The sequence below is a fragment of the Dryobates pubescens genome, chromosome 8 (genome assembly GCF_014839835.1).
Source record: "Dryobates pubescens isolate bDryPub1 chromosome 8, bDryPub1.pri, whole genome shotgun sequence".
NCBI lineage: Eukaryota > Metazoa > Chordata > Aves > Piciformes > Picidae > Dryobates > Dryobates pubescens.
In genome coordinates this window covers 4,228,556-4,253,643 of record NC_071619.1, presented here as the reverse complement: position 1 = coordinate 4,253,643, position 25,088 = coordinate 4,228,556, and the positions used below count along the sequence as shown (strand labels likewise).

At 45.3% G+C, this 25,088-nt stretch overlaps 1 protein-coding gene across 1 annotated transcript in view; it reads right to left on the bottom strand.

Moving 5' to 3' along the window:
- Positions 1–452: 452 nt before the first annotated feature.
- Positions 453–25,088, bottom strand: part of SHTN1 (shootin 1) — a 72,553-nt gene continuing 47,917 nt past the window's right edge. Inside the window, exons 11-17 of the mRNA XM_054163634.1 lie at positions 24,483–24,588; positions 22,184–22,266; positions 17,966–18,075; positions 17,285–17,338; positions 13,015–13,135; positions 11,944–12,127; positions 453–694 (exon numbers count right to left, since the gene is read on the bottom strand). Of these exons, the coding sequence (XP_054019609.1) occupies positions 484–694; positions 11,944–12,127; positions 13,015–13,135; positions 17,285–17,338; positions 17,966–18,075; positions 22,184–22,266; positions 24,483–24,588 (869 nt within the window). The 3' untranslated portion in view covers positions 453–483. The remainder of the gene's footprint in view (positions 695–11,943; positions 12,128–13,014; positions 13,136–17,284; positions 17,339–17,965; positions 18,076–22,183; positions 22,267–24,482; positions 24,589–25,088) is intronic.

The window sequence follows — 25,088 nt, the reverse complement described above, 5'->3', positions numbered from 1 at the left end:
CTGAACACTGATCTTTTAATCACCTGTAATACCCACCCTGTACTAAGCTGATGTGGCTGACCTGCATCAGGTCTAACCCAAACTGTCCCATTCAAGAAGGGTGTGAGGGGCTTCTGGAAAGCTTGAAAATGGACCTCTAAGAAGGCAGCTTCTCAATGGAAGAGTGATTAAAAAAAAAGCCCTTTCAGATACAGTTTTAAGGTAAAGGTAACTGACAGCAGGCTAGGAAAACAAGAACCACAGCTGCAAAATGAAGTGGAAAGGGATTTTGAGTGCTATGTAGTCATTTCACACTTTAATCATGTACCAAAACCGCATACAAAAGACCATTTCAATCTACGTGAGTGAAAACTGCTCCGAGTACAGACCATAGCCCCTAGTAACACACCTAAGCCATTCACATGTCCAGATAATGATTCCCAAAAGTTACAGCCTTCCAGAAAAAAAAACCAAACAACCAAACAAACCAAAACCCAAACCCAATTAACAGTTAGAACTGTCTGTTTCTTTTATTTTCTCCACGTTGGCTTCTTTATGCAGCAGCTTGCTCCTTTCTTCTTTCCCTTTGCTCTGACTCGGCGTGTTTTCAGCCAGCTGGTCCCCGGGGGTGGAAACAGGATCTAAAACTACAACAGACTCTGTCTCTTTTTCACTGCTAGAAGCTTTTCTTGTAAATTCTGTGTGGCTGGTGGATCTAAAGGAAAAAAAAAGATTAAACACATGAATACAGGTAAAAGTGTTCAAGTATTTGGGAGAAAGAGTATCAGTCCCACAGAAAAGCAATTCTGTTGTTAGTAGCAGTTTGGGGCTCCCCAGTTCAAGAGGGGCAGGGATCTGCTGCTACGAGGATGAGGAGGAGACTGGAGCACTGCCTGATGAAGAGAGGATGAGGGACGTGACTGAGAGGGGATTTAATGAAGGTTTATAAATATCTGAGGGCTGGGGGTCAGGAGGGAGGGGACAGGCTCTGCTCACTTGCTCCCTGGGATAGGACTAGGAGCAACGGATGGAAGCTGCAGCACAGGAGGTTCCACCTCAACACAAGGGAGAACTTCTTTACTGTAAGGGTCACAGAGCACTGGAACAGGCTCCCCAGAGAGGTTGTGGAGTCTCCTTCTCTGGAGACTTTCAAGGCCTGTCTGGATGCATTCTTCTGTGACCTGAGCTATGGTCCTGCTCTGGCAGTGGGGTTGGACTCAGTGATCTCTTTGGGTCCCTTCCAACCTCTGACATCCTGTGAGCCTGTGAACACGCATGGCCTGGGCAGCTCTGCTGAACTAGCAAACAGGCTGATAGATCTAACAGCTGTTAAACACAGATTGTGGCACACAAAATGCAAGTCACAGCAGCCCTCCTGAATGGTTTGTTAAGCTACCTAGCATTTGTTCGGCTACTTCACGGGGAAAAAATGAACTCACAAAGCACTGAAAAAATCCTTCTGACTATGAAGCAGTTTCAAGAGGGTCTTAAGAATTTATTCTCCTCTTTGCTCAAGAGTTGGATTTAAGTCTATTTGATGTGGTGGTGTTAGAATCATAGAACTGTCAGGGTTGGAAGGGACCTCAAGGACCATCCAGTTCCAACCCCCCTGCCATGGGCAGGGACATCTCACACTAGATCAGGTTGCTCAGAGCCACATCCAGCCTGGTCTTAAAAACCTCCAGGGATGGAGCTTCTACCACCTCCCCGGGAACCTATCAGAAGAAAGAAGTAGAATCAAATCAACTGGAGGCCAGAGAAAGAAATTCAGCTACTAGATCCATCTGCTATGAACTGCCCTTTTTTGTGACAGCCTTTGTCCTAGAGAAAATGACAAAGGAAAAAAAACAGGTCACCCCACTCAACAATTGGAGCACAGGGGTGGAGAATGTGCCAGCAGCTCCCACCTGATGGGGAGAGAGTAAATGAATGTCCAGGTTAAAAACACAAATGCAACCAGAGAAACAACAATTGTTGCACTTCCCACTGCAGGAAGAGTTCCCTCAGCTTGCTGCTGAAGTGCTGGATAGAGCAGCTGAAATTCCACTTTCAGGCTTTAATTACAAGAGAATTGTCTCTACCATTAGAACTTTGGTATCAGTTAATTGAGGCAGAAATTGGTGCTAATGGATACAGTTTCAGCCTCATTTGATTCTCATCAGAAGCTAGTGATTTCATAAGGAAAACAATGCTTATTTTGATGCAGAAGTCGTCAGTCAGTGCAGCAAATACCAGGTGGGGTTATTTGGAATGTTACAGCAAATTAAACTTCCCCCCCCAACACCTTTCTTCCCCTCCCCCCCCCCCCCCAAGCAGTGTCACCAAGAGAGGGTTATTTCACCTCTGAAAAGCTGATTGCCCAACACTGTCAAAAACTGGTCACAGCCATAAAATGCCAAGTTCCTTTTTCATTTCACTTTGGAGGTGACTATCTTTCAAATCCCAACAGCTGGACTATTTAATACAATCTGGTGAATCAAAGTGTAATTCTTCAGTGGGCTCACAGCAGGGAGTCTGCATTAGTGCATGGCAGCATTCCAACAACTGATGCACAGCCAAACCCTCGGAAGCCTGCTTCACTTGTAACAAAAATGGCTAAAATGGCAAATCATATTTACCACTTGCAAAGGACAGGAACACGAAAGATAGCAATACAAAAGAGTTTAATGGAGAAAAAAAAACAGTGATTAAATCACTGCTCCCAGCATAAAAATAAGAATTACTGCTCAGACTCTGTTGCACCAGCATTGCCTCCTTTGAATCCTCCCCACTGCTGCAGCAGCAGCCTGACAGCGCTGCTGGTACGGTGCAGAAATTATTAACCCTCTTTATCAGGTATTTAATGTGCTGCCCAGGGAGGTGGTGGAGTCCCCATCCCTGGAAGTGTTTAAGAAGAGGCTGGATGAGGCACTTGGTGCCACGGTTTAGTTGATTAGATGGTGTTGGGAGATAGGTTGGACTCGATGATCTTAAAGGTCTTTTCCAACCTGGGTAATTCTGCATTCAGGGCTCACGTTCAGCAGCTTGTTGAGAGCAGAATGCAGGCATAATAAAGTTCCAGAACAGGAATGAATGTTTTGGGTTGTTGTTTGGGTTTTTTTTTATTTTTAGAACCAACCAGCTTGGAAAAGACCTCAGAGATCATCAAGTCCAACCTAGTACTTAATACCTCACACCCCATGAATGCTCCCTTTCCCTCCCAGGTTTTGCTGGGGGAAAGCAATCGGTAACCAATGCAGCTGGCCACAGCTTTGAGCAGTTCCAAGTTTGTCCAGCCAAGGTATTTGCATTCAGTTCTCTGCAAAGCCCTTCCCTCATTAAAGCTGTTAATGCTGTTACCAGTATTCTTGTTCTTTCTCCAACTCTGTATTTAAGCTAGAAATGGGAGAACCTAATTCTGTTGTACTCATTCATACATAATTGTTCATAACTCTGCATTGAGCCAGCAGTGTGCCCAGGTGCCAAGAAGGCCAATGGCATCCTGCCTGGACCAGAAATAGTGTGGCCAGTGGGAGCAGGGAAGTCATTCTGCACTGTGCTCAACACTGGTTAGGCCACACCTTGAGTCCTGTGTCCAGTTCTGGGCTCCTCAATTTAAGAAGGACATTGAGACACTTGAATGTGTCCAGAGAAGGGCAACAAAGCCCTATGAGGAGAGGCTGAGGGAGCTGGGGTTGCTTAGACTGGAGAAGAGGAGGCTCAGGGGAGACCTTATTGGCATCTACAACTCCCTCTAGGGAGGTTGTAGCCAGGTGGGGGTTGGTCTTTTCTCCCAAGCAACCAGCACCAGAACAAGAGGACACAGTCTCAAGCTGCACCAGGGGAAGTTTAGGCTCAAGGTGAGGAGAAAGCTCTTCCCAGCAAGAGAAATTGGCCGTTGGAATGTGCTGCCCAGGGAGGTGGTGGAGTCACCATCCCTGGAGGTGTGCAAGAGGGGACTGGACGTGGCACTTGAAGCCATGGTTTAGTTAGTCATGAGGTGTTGGGTGATAGGTTGGACTTGATGATCTCTGATGTCTTTTCCAACCTTATTGATTCTATGATTCCATGTATTTTGATGACTAAATACAGAAACCCCAGATCAAGCAAGCCAGATTTAGATGATAAAAGCAGTTCAGATTAATTGCATAGAGTCTGCAAAGTCCCATGCAGTACTGAGGACTGCCCATGATACAAGAGTGTCTAAAGCAGTATGTTCTATTTAAAGAGTTACAGGAGCTACAGAAGGTGTGAAATAAAGGGTTACACCTGACAACCCATCTGTGAACCAGCACTGCTGCACCCTTTGTAAATCATTTACAGTAGGAGTACAAAAGGATCTATTTGTCAGCTGAGACTTGGAGTTTCTTTGTTTCCTCTGATTAATATTACAATTGGTATTTAGCCTTACTTGGTGCTCTATTCCTGACATCATTGTAATAGGTTTCCATTAGAAATCAGAGTTTTATGTCAATACTGTGCAAAGTCCTAGTGAATGAAGCCTCATCCCATTTTCTACCAACATGTGAAAGCAGAAGGCTAAAGGAAACTGTTCATGGAGAATCCTGTAGGAAAATCCAGGGGGTTTACAGCTTATTTATTCCAACACAGACTGGCTTTGCAAGTGCATGGTGTAGACATGGGAGACTCCACACAGATACTCTGCCTGCAATCTGAGATGGTGTAAATGAAGCCATTTCTGCTACAAAAGCCAACACTAATGCGGCATCAAATTAGCACTCTTTGACTTGCAGTGAGCTCCTTAATCCAGGATGCTGCAATAACTGCCATCTGTCTTCAGGGCAAAATTGTTCCAAAACCACAATAAAACTCAACCAGTGCTATTCCTTACTCCTCAAAGATGAGATCTGAAGCATTAAGCTAAATTGACAGCTGCTCACCACTAATTTCTTCATTATATCACTTAAAAACCATGCCCGAGGTGGCAGTTAGAGCTTGCTACTCACCTCCCTACTGCACACCCTGACCCCAGTGTTCCCATCTTCCCACAAGATCTCCATAACTGAGGACAAACATCACTTGTGCAATAAAGCTCATACCCCAGTTTCTATGTCCTTCCCAAACTGCCCCTCTAGGAAGGTTTGCTGGACACTAGCAGCTCAGCTGTCCTACCTCTGACCACAGCAAGCCAGCCCACAGTGTCATGCTGCACAGGGGAGCGGCTCTCAGCTCAGCAGAGTGCCACCATGCTCCAGCTGTTGTGTGCCAGACCACAAGAGACAAGTGAATTTTATCCTCAGTCAATACCTTTTCTTGGGAATTAAACTGCAGATGTGTTTATTAAGTAATTCAGAGTACTTAACAAGGGAGGGGAATGCAGCAGACAGGACCTGCTGTATTAGCATTTGCTAATAGAATAACAGAATTAACCAGGTTGGAAAAGACCTTTGAGATCATTCGAGTCCAACCAATCATCCAACACCATCTAATCAACCAAACCATGACACCAACTGCCCCATCCAGTCTCTTCCTAAACACCTGCAGTGATAGTGACTCCACCACCTCCCTGGGCAGCACATTCCAATGGCCAATCTCTCTTTCTGGGAAGAACTTCTTCCTAACATCCAGCCTAAACCTCCCCTGGTGCAGCTTGAGACTGTGTCCTCTTGTTCTGGTGCTGGTTGTCTGGGAGAAGAGACCAACCCCCACCTGGCTCCAACCTCCCTTCAGGTAGTAGTAGACAGCAATAAGGTCTCCCCTGAGCCTCCTCTTCTCCAGGCAATAGTAAAACAACCAACCACCAACTCCAAGTCTTCAAATTCTTCAGTGACCAAAGAATTCCATCACATTACAGTGTCTGTGAAAAGGAAATTACAGGGAATACAAACAGTGGCACTAGAGACTGAGTCTGTTGGTTCTCTCCTCTGATACTACCAGGACTATCTACAACACCAGACACGTGTAAAGGAAGTGCAAGAAGCCCTCTCCATCTCAGGAACACCCCTGCTAAATCTATCAGAGTAGAAAGGTGGTCATCACACAACTGCAGACAAAGCTTTAGCATGGAAATGGTTCCCAATTTAGGCAAATTTAAAGGCAGGCTCTTGGAGAGCTTCTACCTGCACTGAGAGAGCATGCTCTAAGAAAAATATGTGACAGTAGCTCCTAAAATAGCTGAAACTGAGGAGACCTCAAACTTCCAGAGCATCCCAGCCTTTGCTTCATTTGTTGTTCACAGTAAATTGCCCATGTTCAAAGGCTGCACTGGAAAACCTTTGCAGTTGTGTCTAAGTGAGGCTGAGCTGCCTCCCGCAGAGCTGGTAGATGATTCAGGGGTACTAAGATTACAGCCAGGAGAAGGAGGACAAATCCTTTAATTGTATAAAATCATCAGATTAAGACTAACCCTCTCTGTGGGCCACTCTGTGAGCAGAGAACTCTGCTGCCCAGAAACCAAATGTTTACAAAATGCTGGGGGGGAACAAAACCCAACAGACCAACAACCACAACTGAAAGACCCAGGGGCAGAGCCAGACACACCTTCCCCTTCTCTGTCTACACACCACAGGGAGTCACAGGAACTCTGTTTACTCCCAAGGGAACGAAATTTCACCCATTCTCTTCCAGGTAATTGTCACAGAATTGCACTCACGCTGGGTTAAACGTTTGGGAAGAGATTTGCAAAGGGAGTTACCTGAATACTGAGGTGAGGCCTCAGTTTCTCTGCAGGACACACATTATGGATGTCTTCCTCTTCAGCACCACCTCAGCCAAACTTCACACATTCCAAATCATCCTCTTAATGACTTCTGAGCCTTCTAACAACCTCCTGTCCTGGAATAACACCTCACCTAGTGGTTCAAAGCCCAATGGTTTTTTTCTCCTGGATTAACTTCTCTGAGCTGTCATCACTTAGTTTAGTAACAGGAACATTTCATGCCCAACCTGCATTTGTCAAGGTTCCAGCCCCTTTTCACCATCCCTCCTTTGGCAACTCACTCAAGTGGCCCAGCTGACTCAGCAGCAGGCCAGTGATTTGGTAAAGGGAGCAGAGCCATATTACCTGTGGAGTCCTGCATCAGTCAAAGACTGACATTTCTTACCCTGTGTGTATGTAGGTTAGGTTGTCACTGTCTTGGGGGTGGGGAGGATCCAGGGTTTCACTCGAGGAACTGAATTCTGTCTACACATCATTCACAGATACATTTTCAAGACTGGGTCTTTTTCCTGGAGAATCACAGAATGGTTAGGGTTGGAAGGGACCTCAAGGATCATCCAGTTCCAACCCCCTGCCATGGGCAGGGACACCTCACACTACAGCAGGTTGCTCACAGCCACATCCAGCCTGGCCTTACAAACCTCCAGGGATGGGGCTGCTACCACCTCCCTGAGCAACCTGTGCCAGTCTCTCACCACCCTCATGGGGAAGAACTTCTTCCTAACATCCAATCTGATTCTACCCATTTCTAGTTTTGTTCCATTCCCCCTAGTCCTGTCACTACCTGACACACCCTCAAAAGTCCCTCCCCAGCTTTCCTGTAGCCCCCTTCAGATACTGGAAGGCCAGAATAAGGTCTCCTTGGAGCCTTCTGTTCTCCAGACTGAACAGCCCCAACTCCCTCAGCCTGTCCTCATAGGCTAGAAAGGAGGTCACAGCTTTGAAGAGAGGTGAGCCCAACTGTTACAAAAAGTGAATAAAAAAATAATGAATAGGGCTGTTCACCTTCAAATGTAAGTTGTGAGTTCTTCCTCTAGATTCCCAAGCCTTAGTAAAGGGATGGTGCAGCAAAGAGGAATGGCTCATGCAAAACTGTCCCTAAGGTTTTCTACAGGAAGCTGTACATTAAGATCTAGGTGAAGAAAACAATAAACACTTCACTGCAAGAGACACCTGGTAATTATGAGACCTGCAGTCCTCTAGTGTGCTGTACAAGGTTTGCTTGGCTGCTGCAAACAGTAGAAGCAGGTCACACCTTTGGCACGTTTCAAGGAGTTGCAAATGATGACAGCTGCATCCTTTTACCTCAGATATGACTAAGAAGAAAAGCCACAATAAATCTTTTGTCTGTCTTTGATGTTTAGGGTATCTGGTCAGAGCAGCATGATGTTTAATTAACATGCTCTACTTCAGGGAGTAACAGGGTGCAACAGGAACAGACGTGTGGAGGGAGCAGGCTGTGCTTCAGACCCTGTAACACATGTTTCAGGAGGCATTATTCACTCAGCTAGCTCTTGTGTGGGCCTCTGGATAGCCATTAAAGGCTGGATCACATCTTCTGGTTTAGTTTCACTCACCCAGTGAATCCAGAGATCCAGTTTATGCACTAAAACCACTACAGGATACAAATCAAACCACAGCAAATGGAGACAGCAGGGTGATCTGCTATGAACTGCTCTGCTAATCCAAGCTGAACTGCAAGTATAGATCATAGAATCAACCAGGCTGGAAGAGACCTCTAAGATCATCCAGTCCAGATGTACCCAGGGGAACCCAGACAACTGCCTAGTCACAGAGCCAAGTTGTCAGACACGTTAGACACATGAACTTCCTTCAGATGTCTGCTTCAAATGAGCCCTGCTTCAAAACAGCACTTACACACCTTGGAGTCTGGAGGCTCCTTCTAACAACTTTTGCTGCAAACAGTACCCAGGAGAGAAAAAGAAAAGGAATTGCACTTCAGTGTGGTATGAACCATCCAGCTTCTCTCTGCTCCTCCCTGCCAGCCCAGTGGCAGAAGAGTGTGAAAGCCCCAGCACCTTCTCTCCCACTAGACACAAAACCCCCTTCCATGATGAGCCCTTCCAACGAAGCAGGTCTACACCAGTGACTCCCTGCAAAAGAAGCCTTGCAGCACTGAAGAATCCAGCCCACTACACTTGTTTTAATGCTTTAAACAGATAAATTAAAGTTAAATGTCTCTTTTAGGATGTCACTGAATAGGCAAGCTGAGAAATAAATTGAGCTTCACATATGCTTTTATAACACATAACAACTGTGACTGTCAACACAAGATCCTTTTCACTGTCAATTCACCACGCATTCTGCGAGACCTTGGGGCCTGCAATTATTTCATTGCCTTTCTTGTAAATGCAATTTCCACTGATTTTGCTGGAATAAAGGTAGACAAAAGGTGGTAGGAGTTGCTGCATTTTCTGATTAAGGTTATCTGCTCAAAATTGTAGAAATCCACAAACTACAAAGGGTATTTTTCAAGGAACAACCTCAACTTCCTGCCAGGGCAGCAGTTCAAGAAACTGCCATGGCACTGCTCACATCAGACCAGCTGCTGAACAGATCTGCATCTTTCTGATTAAATTAAAATGAAGAGCACCTTCTTTTTTTTAACCTAAGGCTCCTTAAATGCAATAAAGGAGGAAAACACATATGATTGGGAAAAGGCACTCTGCTTTTAAAACTCAGTGCAAATGAAATGCAATTGTTGGGCACAAAAGGAAATGGGGCTCTTTAGCCATCAAAAACAAATAACAAATGGTGGAATGGAATGGAATGGAATAGAATTAACCAGGTTGGAAATGACCTTTGAGATCATCGACTCCAACCTATCAGCCAACACCTTCTAATCAACTAAACCATGGCACTAAGTCACTCACCCCATCTCTTTTTAAACACCTCCAGTAATGGTGACTCCACTTACTCCCTGGGCAGCACATTCCAATGGCAAACCTCTCTTTCTGGGAAGAATTTCTACCTAACATCCAGTCTAAACCTCCTCTGGCACAGCTTGAGACTGTGTCCTCTTGTTCAGTCACAGGTTGCCTGGGAGAAGAGACCAAACCCCACCTGGCTACAACCTCCCTTTGGGTAGTTGTAGAGAGCAGCAAGGTCTCCTCTGAGCCTCCTCTTCTCCAGGCTAAGCAACCCCAGCTCCCTCAGCCTCTCCTCACAGGGCTGTGCTCCAAGCCCCTCCCCAGCATTGTTGCCCTTCTCCAGACATGTTCCAGCAACTCAACATCTGTCTTGAACTGAGGGGCCCAGAACTGGACACAGGACTCAAGGTGTGGCCTAACCAGTGCTGAGTACAGGGCACAATGTCTTCCCTGCTGCTGCTGGCCACACTGTTCCTGATGCAGGCCAGGATGCCATTGGCCTTCTTGGCCACCTGGGCACACTGCTGGCTCATGTTCAGGCTACTATCAACCAGTACCCCCAGGTCCCTTTCTGCCTGGCTGCTCTCCAGCCACTCTGACCCCAGCCTGTAGCACTGCATGGGGTTGCTGTGGGCAATGTGTAGAACCTGGCACTTGGATGTGTTCAATCTCATGCCCTTGGATTCTGCCCATCTGTTCAGCCTGTTGAGGTCCCTCTGCAGAGCTTTCCTACCCTCTAACAGATCAACACCAGCTTGGTGTCATCTGCAGGAGAGTGAAGTAAATATCAGCTCATGAAAATGAGAGGTGAACTGAATTTCCAGCTCATTTGTCATGACTTAGTCCTTTGAACCAAGCAAGGAAGCCTTGCTAGAATTGGTACCAGTGACACTTTTTAACTGACAGAGCAGGAAATCAGAGGTTTAATTAGCCATGATTACAATATTCTGCCAATCTGATCTGTCTCATCTATTTCCTTTTCTTGAAGTGACAAACTGACAAACAACCTGGCAAGGGAAGTGAAGCAAGTGCACAGGCTCACTTCAAAAGGAGCTTGGTACTGTTGTGAAACAAATCTATCATTCCATGGGATTTGTAGGAAAGAAATATTTCTGAGGCAGGGTTAACTCTTTGATGCTTCACTGGCACCCTGGGTCTTCAATGTGTTTTGATGAAGGCTTCTTCTGCCCAGCAGGGCAAACACAGCATCAACTGTATTTGAACTTTAAGAAAAAATCTTAATCCGCAGACTTCAAGGTCACTTGAATTTTTACCAGCAAATATTTAAGAGTAATAGTCAGGTCATGTCTTGGGGTGCAAGAGAAACTGCCCTGAACACAGAGCAGGATGACTTACATGATTCCATTCTTTCAAACACTGTGCTAGAACTATCTTTTTTCAAAATCAAGAGTTAACTGTACAATTATCATCCCTCTGCTCTTTAGGATATGGAAAAAACTCCTCACTCTTCCTATTCCTTCAGAGATTTTGGGGGTCATTGTGGTTTTTTTTGGTTTGGTCTTTGCTCTTTTCTTGCCATTGCTGTTTCCCCTTTTTTCCCCTCTGTTTGATTTTGTTTGTTTGGAATTTTTTTGTTTCGTTGTGCCCCTGTACTCAGCACTGGTTAGGCTACACCTTGAGTCCTGTGTCCAGTTCTGAGCTCCTCAGGTTAGGAAAGATGTTGAGTTCTGGAATGTGTCCAGAGAAGGGCAACAAAGCTGGGGAGGGGTTTGGAGCACAGCCCTGTGAGGAGAGGCTGAGGGAGCTGGGGTTGCTTAGCCTGGAGAAGAGGAGGCTCAGGGGAGACTTTATTGCTGTCTGCAACTACCTGAAGGGAGGTTGTAGCCAGCTGGGGGTTGGTCTCTTCTCCCAGGCAACCAGCACCAGAACAAGAGGACACAGTCTCGAGCTGTGCCAGGGGAGGTTTAGGCTGGATGTTAGGAAGAAGTTCTTCCTGGAGAGAGAGATTGGCCACCCAGGGAGGGTGGATGGGCTACCCAAGGAGGTGATGGAGTCACCATCCCTGGAAGTGTTTAAGAAGAGCCTGGATGGGGCACTTGGTGCCATGGTTTAGTTGATTAGATGGTGTTGGGTGATAGTTTGGATGCTATGATCTCAAAGGTCTTTTCCAACCTGGTTAACTCTGTTCTATTCTATTCTGTTTTGTTTTGTTTTTCAGAGGTGAACTTTATTTTTAAGAATGCCCACAGGTTTCACAGGGAAATAACTTATTCTTAATGAGAATTCTATTTCTGCCTCCATGTGAAACTGCAAATGATTTGAGGAGTCAGTGGCAAACAGCTGCAGACTGCACATTTATCCTGATAACCAAAACAAATAATTAATCACATTCAAAATGCACCAAATGAGCAAAGCTGGTACTCAAATACATCTATAAAACCATATTCTACTTACTGTAATGTAGGCTTAGAGCCTGTGCCAGCCTTAGGCTGGTTAGAGACAGGACCTGAGTTGGGTACTTTGGAACTGAATTCTGTCTCCAGGTCTTTCTTGTTCAACGCTGTTTGTGCAGCACTGGCCCCCGAGCCTAGCACAGGCAGAGATTTTGATTCTGATGTGGCCAAGATTCCAGTAGGACCTAAAAAACAATTAAAGTTTAATTATCCTATTACTGAGATTGACTGGTCTAGAAGTAGCACATAAGCAGAGCAGAATGCAAGCTGACAGCAGAAAGCAAAACTGAATTTGAAAGAACAGTGTCCAGTGAATGAAGAGTATCAAACTCTGTATTTGCAGATTCTGTTCTCCCTGCCCAGATCAACCTTTTCCTGCAGCACAAGCAGAGCTTGCTGTATTGGCAGAGTTGTGCACTCTATCCCCTGCCTCTGGGGTGCTAAGTACCAGCTCACAACCTGCCAATGCTCACCCAGTCTGAAGTGCAGCCGGAGCAAGAGCCTGCCCAATGACCATAAAATCTGTTCTCATACAAATGAGTAATCAGTGAGCTATCTGCAAATTCCAAGCTAAAACCATACAGTCACATTAGAATCAGCCATGTCAGCATCAACTGTGGCAAGGACTCACACTTGCACAGGCTGTGCTGCTAACCAGGCAGAACATAAACAGTTTCCCCTGGATGACTACAGCAAAGCATAGCTTAAAAACTGCAGACCTCTGCTCTACAAGAGGTCATTCAAAACCTTAGTCCTAACTCTTGTTTCTCTGGGTACCCTTACTTTCAAGAGTATTTTCATAACAGGCTCAGACTATTAACTGTCTGTGCTCCAGGCAGGACAGAAGAACCTGTTTGTTTGTGGCTGTGTGTGCAGAAAGTCCTGACACAGGCATCTCTTGGAGAAAAATGGGGATGGAAAGCGACAGGGCCAACGGGGAAGTGAGTCACTGCAGGAGTAAGCAGGGATCTGTGCAATGGCTGAAACGGCAATGGTTTGGTGGAAAAAGTAAAGAGCTTCAAGAGTCAATGCAGGGAGAAGAGGAGGACTCCAAAGGAGTCCAACCACTTACTGCCACTGTCCTGGTCAGTGGTAACTTTCCGGCGTCGCAGGACTCGCTCCAGCTCCGTTTCACTGCTGTCTGTTTCAAGGGACTTCAAGCTCCGGGAACTAGTGGATTTATTCAGTGTTTCCTAGAGCAAGGAACAAGCATGAGAAGCTCTCTGAGGACACACTGCGCCTTTCCAAACGCCCCAGATGCAAAATGTGAGAACCTTTTAAACTGCAGAAAAGTGACTTGTGGTTCTAGCCCCGCATGCAAAGCTCTTCCATTAGTACAAAAGGAAGCATCTGGGCATTGGCTCACCACTCCTGCCTTACCTGCATTGCCTGATGTAGGGATTAACTGTACTTCCCTACATATTAAAGGGTTGATGATACTGGGCTTAAAGATGATCTAGGTCACTAATAAACCAATTTTGATGTTTGCAGGAACTGCCAACCCCAACATTTAAAGGGTCTTAAAAACCAGGTAGAACCTTTAATTAATCTCTGCTTGCAAAACAAAAGAGTCTTAACCCCCTGTTAGAACCTTTAATTACTCTCTACTTGCAAAAAACCCAAAGATCCATATTCTACTGCTGCAGCATGCTTTATATTTTAGTATAGTCCTGTGTTGCTGCATCCTGGTGTATACACATCTGAAGTCAACATATACTAGCTGTAACTCCTATAATATAAGTAATCTGATCTAGGTGGTTCCTGCCCATTGCAGGGGGTGGGGAACTGGAACCAGATGACCTTTAAGGTCCCTTCCACCCTAAACCATTCTATGAGAATTTAAGGTCCCCTCCACCCCAAACCATTCTATGAGTAGTAGAAGAAGTAACTCTTATTCTTCTATAATATAAGCAATCTGATCTAGGTTGTTCCTGCCCATTGCAGGGGGGGGAACTGGAACCAGATGACCTTAAAAGTCCCTTCCACCCCAAACCATTCTATGAGAATTCTATATCCTAGCTGACCTGACATAAAACTGACCCTGTGTCCACATACTTCATGGCTTCTCTTACACAGAGAGTCAGATGTCAAGTTGAAACAGTTTTTTTATACAGGTGAAATAGAAACGTAAGCTACCACTGCCTTATGCCAAGGTTAGTGTTTTGTAACTGTGAAGCTACAAGTCCAGCAGCACTTTTCTTAAGGTAGGGGGAAAAGGCTTTAATGAAAGGCTGCAACCTCCCAGAATTGCCCACAGGAATTTTAGCATGCACATACTGCATACTGCATGCATTTCCCCAGTGACAGCAGTTAGTCACTGTCCACAGAAGGGCCACAAGGGTGATTAGAGGGCTGGAGCACCTCCCCTATGAGGACAGACTGAGGGAGCTGGGGCTGTTCAGTCTGGAGAAGAGAAGGTTCTGAGGAGACCTTATTGTGACCATCCAGTATCTGAAGGGGGCTACAAGAGAGCTGGGGAGGGACTTCTTAGGGTGACAGGGAGTGATAGAACTGGGGGGACTGGAATAAAAATAGAAATGGGTAGATTCAGATTGGATGTTAGGAAGAAGTTTTTCCCCATGAGGGTGTTGAGACACTGGCACAGGTTTCCCAGGGAGGTGGTCAAAGCCTCATCCCTGGAGGGTTTTAAGGCCAGGCTGGATGTGGCTCTGAGCACCTGATCTAGTGAAAGGTGGGGGGTTGGAACTGGATGATCCTTGAAGTCCCTTCCAACCCTAACAATTCAATGATTCCAGAATTCTACTGCACCAACCTGATTGCAAAACTTCCACGGAATGTTCATAATGCAATTGGAAATTTGGGACTCAGATGTTATTTCATTCTGAGTCTTGACATCCTGAGGAATGCCCAGGATTCACATTCATTCAGCCTTCCAAACCATGTCAGACTCACACAGCATTTTTCCAGAGGACAACTAACATCTCAACATCTTTTGTTGACGAACATGCAACTTTTGAGCAGAAACAGCGAGCATCACAAGTTGAAAATGCTGTGCTACTTTCAGGATCCCAGCAAAGTCTCTCCCAATTCTTAACACATACACACACACAAAAATGAAAACATTTCCTTTGGCAAGAATTTGAAATGCAACTGCTCAGGTACAGGGTTATTCAGTAGCAGGTGGCAGGTCTGTACAAACATCTAGGAAAGCAACTGGAGCAGCTGAGTCCCTCAAACTCTGCTATTTACTGAACAGAAATGTGTTTTGTTTGTAACAATTATATGGAGGTCTACATGAACTGCATAATTAGCATAGTAACAACAAATGTTTACTCCATCACATCCCACCCCCATGTTTGTTGTCTCACTGTGCATAATGATTGGTCTCAAGAACAGACTGGAATTGGATTTTATGCAGTTTGTCTTACACTGCAAATATCCTGAAGGGCTCAAAAGCAACAAGCTAGATTCAGAAGTAGAGTGACTGCAGGTTTCTCCCTGCCCCCTCTGAAGCACATAATCAAGTCTCTCCTGATGTCAGTGATACAGTGTCAAGGAAATAAAACAGCTATTAGGAAACTAAAGGGCCTTTAGCAGGATCCTTCAGTCCAACCCTCACTGGTCTGAGCAGCATGCCAGAGCAGTAATTACAGAGTGCCACTTCAAACATAACCTCTGTCTTGCATTTTATTTCTTTTCTCCTCCTATGTGTCCCTCTAATTACAGCCAGCATTAAGGTCTGGTGGCTCTCTAGATTGTTTCTTCCCTTCTTCCCCTGCCCTCATGTGACTGGAGAACAGTGAGTTTAAGGCATCGCATGGGTGCCACACTCATGGTTTTAAATCACAGCACAGGCTGTGGCTACACTCTTTGCTGTGCTGCCCTGCATCATCCAACACAAGCCTGAAGTCATCTTCCTAAGGGCTGTTTGGTGGTGTCATGGATAATGAGGTCTTGGATGACAGGTTGGACTTGATGATCTTTGAGGTCTTTTCCAACCTTATTGATTCCCTATTGATGATTAGGATAATCACAGAAATGTCAGGGTTGGAAGGGACCTCAAGGATCATCCAGTTCCAACCCCCCTGCCATGGACAGGGACACCTCACACTACAGCGGGTTGCTCACAGCCACATCCAGCCTGGCCTTCAAAACCTCCAGAGATGAGGCTTCCACCACCTCCCTGGGAAACCTGTGCCAGTGTCTCACCACCCTCATGGGGAAGAACTTCTTCCTAACATCCAATCTGATTCTACCCATTTCTGGTTTTGTTCCATTCCCCCTAGTCCTGTCACTACCTGACACCCTAAAATGTCCCTCTCCAGCTCTCTTGTAGCCCCCTTCAAATACTGGAAGGCCACAATAAGGTCTCCTCAGAGCCTTCCCTTCTCCAGACTGAACAGCCCCAACTCCCTCAGTCTGTCCTCATAGGAGAGGAGCTCCAGCTCTCTAATCATCCTCGTGGCCCTTCTCTGGACATGTTCCAGCACCTCCAGATCCTTTCTGTAATAGGAGCTCCAGAACTGGACACAGTACTCCAGGTGAGGTAGAGTAGATCAGCCTTGCCTTCTGCATGTGAAGCATTTTGTTTCAATACAGGCAGAATTTTGCCTTATTTCACTGCACAAAGGCAAAACTTCACCTGATGTGCCCAATGTGCCCTTCAACTTCAGAAGTTTCTGGGTCACAGAAGACAGGGAGCAAGAACCAGAGCTCCTTCTTTAGGACTTGCAACCAGTTAAATAAGCAATGCAAGGTATGAGTAAAGGACAGTACAGGAGCACATCAGCACACTGCTCTGAACAGCACCAAACATGCACCTAATTAGGGTTTTTTGTTTCATTGCTAAGTGTGTATGTGGACAGCAACTTGGAATCAATTTTTTCTACATAGAAATGCAGGCAGATGAGAGAGCTCCTGCTCTACTTAGGCTACACTAACAACAAGTTTGATGCCTCAGAAGAGAGCAGGAGTTCAGAGCGGCTGATGAGGACAACCCTACATCTACTCTGTGTGTAGTCCAGGGGCTTTACTTCGGAGCAGACATATTCAACTGCCTCTCCCTCCCTAAGCATCCCCACTGTGAGCACTTGGAAAGCTTCCCAAGGATCCAGGGCAGGTGCAGACCCCTCCCCTCTAGTGGCAGGAACACACAAAACCAGAGCAGAGTTAACAGGTGAGTTTTCTCCCAAACTAATTCTGTCAGCAAAACCAAACCCACTCTTTCAGTTGGACCAAAGGTCAACAGAGGAGCCAGGGAATTTACCTCAAAACTGCTCCACAGCTTCAAACCAAAACACTAACACAGAAGTTTCAAATGCTTGGCTCTGTCAGCTCAGTGAGAAGCAATAACTGAAATACAAACCCTCAAGTTTTCTTACCAGAATCCCTTTTAATTCTTTCATTGCACTTTCAGAGGGCTTTGGTGTTTCTGGCTGTAAGCAAACACAAAACACAGGCAGGTTAAAACAACACACAAAATGGACCATGATGAACTTTGTACTGGAGGAAAGACATCACAGGAGGGTCTACTGCACAGGCCTGCAGTTGCATGATGTTCCTCTGCTCTCTCCTTTCATGGGCACATGGCTTAATATTCAGATGAAGGGAAGAGTCTTGTCTCTGAACTCAACACTGCCTCACAGCCTACATATAAAGATTATGCTTTTGGGAAGATTCCAAGCAGCATTTTATAGTAGTATGCTAAGTGTTCCTAAAAAGAGGAAATATTGCAAAACACAACAGGCTACTTCTTGATGACTCCCTTCCCCCAGCTCAGTGATTCTCTCTGTGCCTTTTTTTGGCTCTCATTAGCTGTTTGTTTGCAGGATGCTGGCTTTCAGCTCCTTTCTGTGTCACAGGAGCTGGGCTTCCACCGTGGCCTTCACTTCTTTTGCTGTCCTTCAGGTACATCTTGTTCTAATTCATTGTGCTCAAAACCATGCACAGCAAGTAAGGTGAGGCAAATGTATGCTCTTGAATGCTTTCCAGAAAGCCTGCTTTACTTTCAGTCTGAATTGCTGTACCTATCTAGTGTTACTGCTCTGCCCTTTATTCCAAACCTTTGTTTTAGGCCTGCTTGACTGGTTGACTGGTCTCAGATGAACTCCCTTTTTAATTCTGTCCATCATTTCTTCAACAGCTTGTCTCTTCAGGTCTGTAACCTCTTCTCCTGTTCCAAAAAAAAATCAAACAGCACATTACATTCCAGCTATGAACTACAGAGTAATAAATATCACAGAGGAAAAAATACATGCTAACTAGAGAGCCTCCTAAGCAGCCAGCTTGCCACATACAGCCAGTTATCATAATGATAAATTAGTTTTAATGATTAAACAGCATTTACATAGACAATGTGCTTAGTTATACTCTCTGCAGTAGGTCTCTCCTCCTTGCCTGTGATGCATGTTGCTCCTCTACTAACCAAATCCATGCTTTTTCCCCAGGGTTACCAAATATGTGTATGATCAGCACAAATACATAGGCTTAGATTTCTCCCCACAGGTGGGCTGTTCACAGGGTCTTTCTTGAAGGACCACTACACTACTCTTAATTTTCCCCACCACAAAGAGGCCCTTTACCTTACACTGCACCAATCTATCTACATGGTAGCAGAAACCAGTCTCTGCCTATCTGGAATTCTAGTTTCTGCACTATTAATGATCTTTGCTGTCAGCTAAACTGTCACAAGCTCTCCAAGGATAAAATAGAACCTACACATTCTGAGGATCCAGCCATGGAGTTTACAAACACCAAAGCCTGCAGATGTTTGGACAGAAGCAGGGCCCAGATGCTGAAAAACACAAAGCTCTTAGAACTGTTTGGGAACTGCAAAAGCTCAGTGTTACAGGCTGAAGCACCAAGGACTGAAGAATGGGGCCTCACTCCTACAGTATCTCTTCCATGTGGCTCAGCAGAAGTTTCCACAGCTTCACTGACACAGGACAAATTGATAATGTCCCATGGCAAGGCCTATCTGCAGCTCATCACAAGTCTTCCAAACATGTACCACATGTGGAAACATGTGAGGACCTCCTGGCACAATGCACCAAGATGTCAGACTGACCTAAAGCCATACATTTCAAGAACACTGCACTGAATTAAAGGGTATAACTTCAATGCCATGAAAGAAAAGGGTTGCTTTTGCAAGAGTGGCAGGATGGCAAAACGTTCATCTGAAATGGGGAAGTTGTGTGATGAACCTATCTCCCCCTGCTAACTTCTCAGTGCTCTGGAGAATGTAACAAAAGGCACTTCACAAGCCATCCCAAAAAGGCTGGGGAGGAAGCATACTTAAAAGCAAATAGATGGAGAAATATAGTTGACACTATTCAAAGCTGCAACACTGCACCTTGCATAAGAGGAATTTTAAATAGACTTTTGCTCTCTGCCTTGTCAGGGTACTATTGATGATGATTCATAGAAATGCAGTTTCTGTACTGTAAGCCTCTTTAATGTCAGCCTTTAATTTGACAAACAGGCTGTGTCAAATGGAAAAGCTTAATTGATGGTATGGGATGGAAACCACTCATTCTAAGTCCTTAACAAGGGTCAAAACAAGACTCAAGTTGGATGTAATAAGTAGATTAAGAAAGAACTTTCCAATTTGGGGGATTTTTTTTTAAGAACAGCTCAGCTATTAAGAGAAGAAGCAGGCTACATGTGACTGAAGAAAGGTCAGAACTCTTAGTTTGCTAATGAAAGAATGGGATGCAGGGAACTTAACAGTGAATTTCATAGGACTTCCTGCAATCACTGTTTGTATCATCAACAAAAAGGTGCAATCAAAATGTCCAGGACCTTCAATGTGAGGAAACTTGACAAATGAAGGCAACATTACTGAACTTTGACTGAAAGGCAAGATTCATCAGAGAGCTCACTACAAGGACACTTCTCTGTTTTACCTAGACCAATAGTTATTTCTCTCTCTCTTATTTCTCTCAGACTGGCAAGCAGCTCCTAAAGGTTCCTGAGTCATCCCATGTCCCAGTTCCTCACCTGGAAAATGGGAGGTGTAACACTTCCTTTCCTCCCACATCCTGCCTGTTGGTCCCATCCAACAACCTAGTCCTGCTGACATAGCACGGCAGTCTGTTCACAGCCAGTTTTAATGTCCTTTTTAATTTAATGTAACAGTCTTAATGTAACAGTTTTAATGTAGCAGTTCTATCCTACACCTGTAATTTCAGCCAGGTTCCCTTCTGCAGCCCCCTCCTTTATTTAAGTGGCATTGAATGGGTTAAAGCAATTCACCACAAACTCACTCTTGCTATTCCAGAAGGAAGAAACAGCAAGAAAAGCCTTGGTATTCAACCAGCAAGACTTGTCTAACTAGCTCTGACTCTTCAGACACTCATCATCATTTGTACATCTGTCCTGAAATCCTGTTCTCAACCTACTAAGTTTCCAGCTTCCATTCACAACAATAAAATGCAACTTCAGCTGCTCCTTTGCATGCAGAGCCACCTTGGTGCCAGATTCTGGTTTGGCTTAGGTTTTCAGCATTATAAATAAAAGCCTTGGCATTACAGTCAGCTCTGAGTAGTAATTTTGTAAGATATGAACTGAGGGATGAAAACTGAGGCAAACTAGCTCTGCTGAGAGGCTCTGGACAGAAGAAATCACATACAAAGAGCCATTTGGAAGATGGACATTTCCCTGTATTACGCTGTATGTAACTCCTCTCTGCTTAACGTTTATTCTTCTGCCTCTTCCAGATAACCTGTGGAAGTGGAAATCCCTGGACATACTGCAGCTGCAGCTACCTGCTGCAGTTTCTGGTATAGAGACAGAGGCTGAGCCTCTCAGCACTGCCACAGGCAGTACCAAACTGTCACGATGCAAGTCAACAAACTGCAGGGAGTCAGTGCAACATCCACCTCCCACATCAGCATTCCCAGCTATGTGCTTGTCAGGTCCTTCTGTGAGCCTGTAAGAAACATCACCACCCTCTCCCCAAGAGGAAAAAAGAAAGATGATTTATAATCTCCATCACTGAATGAAATCACCTCAGTGACACAACTGGGAAGCATGAGAGCCAGGAGCAGGAAGATGAGAACTTTTCTGCACTTACAGAAAGTGCTAAGCCTTCACTCCAGGTTTTTGACCTGCAGCCTCAATGACTGTTCACACTAAAATCTGTTTGGAAAAAGTAAATTGGATGCTGATCATCAACTCAGTTGTGGAGACATTAAGTGGCTACAAGGGCTACACATGTTTGGCTGGGATCTGAAGGAAGCTTGCAGTGAATAGCAGAGACTTAGTAAGGATCTACAACAATCATCTAGTCCAACTGCCTGACCAAAACTTAAACCATGTTATTAAGGCTATTTGTCTAAATGCCTCTTAAACACTGACAGGCTTGGGGCATCAACCACCTCTCTGGAAAGCCTGTTCCAGGGCTTTATCACTTTCATGGTGAACAAATGCTTCTCATCATGCAGTTTAAATCTCCCCTGATGCTGCTTTGCACCATTCCCATGTATCCTGTTGCCAAGTAACAGGGAGAAGAGCTTAGTACCTCCCTCTCCACATCCCTCAGAAATCTGTAAAGAGCCCCTCAGCCTCCTTTTCTCCAAACTAGAGAAAGCCAAAGCTTTTAGCTGCTCCTCAGAGGAATACCAAAGACATAGTAGCAAACATACTACTTCCTATCTAGAGCACACATGCTTGGGCCACAACCACAGAATACAGAATTAGCCAGGTTGGAAAAGACCTTTGAGATCATCGACTCCAACCCATCACCCAACACCATCTATTCAATTAAACAATGGCACTAAGTGCCTCATCCTGTCTCTTCTTAAACACCTCCAGTGATGATGACTTCACCACCTCCCTGGGCAGCCCACTCCAATGGCCAATCTCTCTTTCTGGGAAGAATTTTTTCCTACCCCTACCATTCTGCCCAAACCTCCCCTGGCACAGCTTGAGACTGTGTCCTCTTGTGCTGGTTGCCTGGGAGAAGAGACCAACCCCCACCTGGCTACAACCTCCTTTCAGGTAGTTGTAGACAGCAGCAAGGTCTCCTCTGAGCCGCCTCCTCTCCAGGCTAAACAACCCCAGCTCCCTCAGCCTCTCCTCATAGGGCTGTGCTCCAGACCCCTCACCCCTCATGTTTCTGGACAGCAAGGCAGACGAATATGTTGGGACATAGGCAGCAGTAGTCAATGTTGACAGGTACAAGCATTTCATCACTGTCTGTACCCAGAGGTCATTTTCTTTAGCTTTATCTGCAGTGCCTGGCAAATAACCTGCATGACTTGAGAAAGGATGAGCCATACCTGCCTCCTGCTGAGGAGGCTTCTCCTTCTTGCTCACGTTGGTGTTGGAGTGAGATCTCTTGCGAATCATTGACATGAGAGACCTTTGGGGAAAATGAAACTGCAGATTGTCATCCTGTCCTGTATTACACACTGCTAGAATGAACTTGAACATGACACACAAACAGCTCAGCTTCTACCTGATTATTCAGCTGCTTAACAAAAGACTCCTTTAGCAGTTCTCCAGGGCGTGTTGAATTCCCCCCCCCCCCGCAACGACTCCCATCGAAATGCAGCAGGGAAATTTGTTTCTTTTTAACAGGCATTAGGGCACAAATCAAAACACTCCACATTTGAATACCAAAAGACAGTGTCTCATTGTGACATGTGACAAATGGAAGCTGCTCCAGCACAATAACAGGAAAGAAGAGCTGTGGGTATTGAAGTATTATTCTCCAGAGGACACTTAAATATGGTGATCAGTATCTCCTCACCAACTCCAAGCTTATAATATTTTTACAGTGTCAAATAATTATCCCTTCACTACAGACAAAGCATAAGAGTCCAGGCAAGGAAATGATTCATCTCAAAGCTCAAGTATAAACTCCTATGCATCTGATGTGTCAGTGAGGCCTATCACTGCCTGCTGAACGTTGCTTCTTACAGAGCAGAGACCTTCCCAACAAAAAGGGTGAAAACTCTGTCCCAGAAAAAAGGCAGGATCCAGTGCCTAGGCTCTGAATATCACAGTGCATGAAGGCAACATCCTGATTTAGCTGCTGGAGGACTTGAAATGAACAGTGTTCTCCGCTCAAAATAGTCAAGGGCACAAACTTAAACAAACAAACAGGAAACAAACCCTAAACCAAACAATACTTTAAAAAAACCCCAAACAACCAAACCCACAACAAAAAACCCCAAAGCCCAAGAACAAAATAAAACCCTACAGCACTCCCACACAGTTCATTCAAGCTACACATTAGTGAGAAAGGAGCAAGCAAGCCAAATGACTTAATGGACACAAAAGGAACAAAAGACCAAACAGTTGTTCAGAACATGCTTATTTAGGTTTCTAAACACAAAGTAAGATGCACAAAGGGATACATTCTCCCTACTACACATTTTCTTCCTCCATATTTAAGACAGTAATTAACAACACTCCTGCACCCAATGTCTATTACAGAAGGTCAGAAAGTGTCCAAGTCCATTTATTTCTAAAACCAAGCAGACAACATGAAGATTAGTTGAGTTCCTAAAATCAACTTCTCATTTGGGTCTGACACCTGATACATCATATATCTGTCAGCTGCTTTTACAGTCCTTGCAAAAAATCAGAGCAAATTTTGATACAGAATACAGAATTAATCAGGTTGGAAAAGACCTTTGAGATCATCGAGTCCAACCTATCACCCAACACCATCTCAGCAACTAAACCATGGCACCAAGCACCTCATCCAGGCTCTTTATAAACACTTCCAGTGATGGTGACTCCACCACCTCCCTGGGCAGCACATTCCAATGGCCAGTTACTCTCTCTGTGAACAATTTCTTCCTACCATCCAAACTAAACCTCCCCTGGCACAGCTTGAGACTGTGTCCTCTTGTTCTGGTGCTGCTTGCCTGAGAGAAGAGACCAACCCCCACCTGGCTACAACCACTCTTCAGTTGTAGATGGCAACAAGGTCTCCCCTGAGCCTCTCTTCTCCAGGCTAAGCAACCCCAGCTCCCTCAGCCTCTCCTCACAGGGCTGTGCTCCAGACCCCCCCCCAGCTTTGCTGCCCTTCTCTGGACACATTCAAGCAACTCAAATTCTTTCTTAAACTGAGGGGCCCAGAACTGGACACAATACTCAAGGTGTGTGATAATTTCACCTCAAACTGTTTGATGATGGGAGGGTGATTTCCTGTTTATGAAAGCAATTGTGGGATGGAGTATCCAGCAGGAAGGGACACACAGTAATCCAACATATCCTTTGCTTCCATGGGTTGTTTTTTTTAGCACAAGTCTCCAATTACAGCTGTCAGGTGAATAGAAGGAAAAATAATCTCCTAAATTTAGAGGGGACAGGTATCTCTCCTCCTCCAGTGACACAGCCTAGACAATTTCTTAGGCTTGCCAAGGGTGTTCAAACCCGGTCAGGGTGTCAGTCTGCTGGCAGACAGGGCACAAAGAGTGTCCTGCTGGTCAAGAGCCTGAGACAGATGGAGAAAGCCCTGGGGTTTTTTCTTTAAAGACACTCTTCCTGCTTGGAGTCAAGCTCATGTTATGTATTCTGCTTCAGCAAAGCATTAAAGCTGTGCCCCTTGATTTAAGCACTTACCTTATAGGGTTAGGAGGAGGGGGAGGAGGAAGAGGAGGAGGGGGCGGCGGTGGAGGAGGCGGTGGAGGATTTTCAGACTGCTGTATTCGTTTTTGAAGTTCATCAACTGCACAAGAGCAACAAAACAAACTACAGTGAGTTCTTGGCTTCTCACATCTGCTCTGAAAACCAGCTCTGACAGCTGAAGCAAAAAAGCTGCTAATTCACCCAAAAAATAACAAACCACCACACAAGACTAAACGCCACAGCTGCTGGAAGTCCTGGGTTTGGCAACATTTTCTGCCAAGAACAATGCCCCAGATGCACAGGATTCTCATAAAATCATAGAATTATCAGGGTTGGAAGGAACCCCAAGGATCATTGAGGGCCAACCCCACTGCCATGGGCAGGGAAGCTTTTCACTAGATCAGGTTGCTCAGACCCACATTCAACCTGGCCTTAACCACCACCTCCCTGGGCAACCCAGTCCAACCCAGTCTAGTTTCATCACTTTTGAGCTGAACAAGGACTGGAAGCAAAGGCACATGCAGAAACTTCACTAGCCACTGCCCCACAATTCTCTACAGCAAGGTCACAAGTGCCAGAGGCCCTTTTTAAAAGCAATTT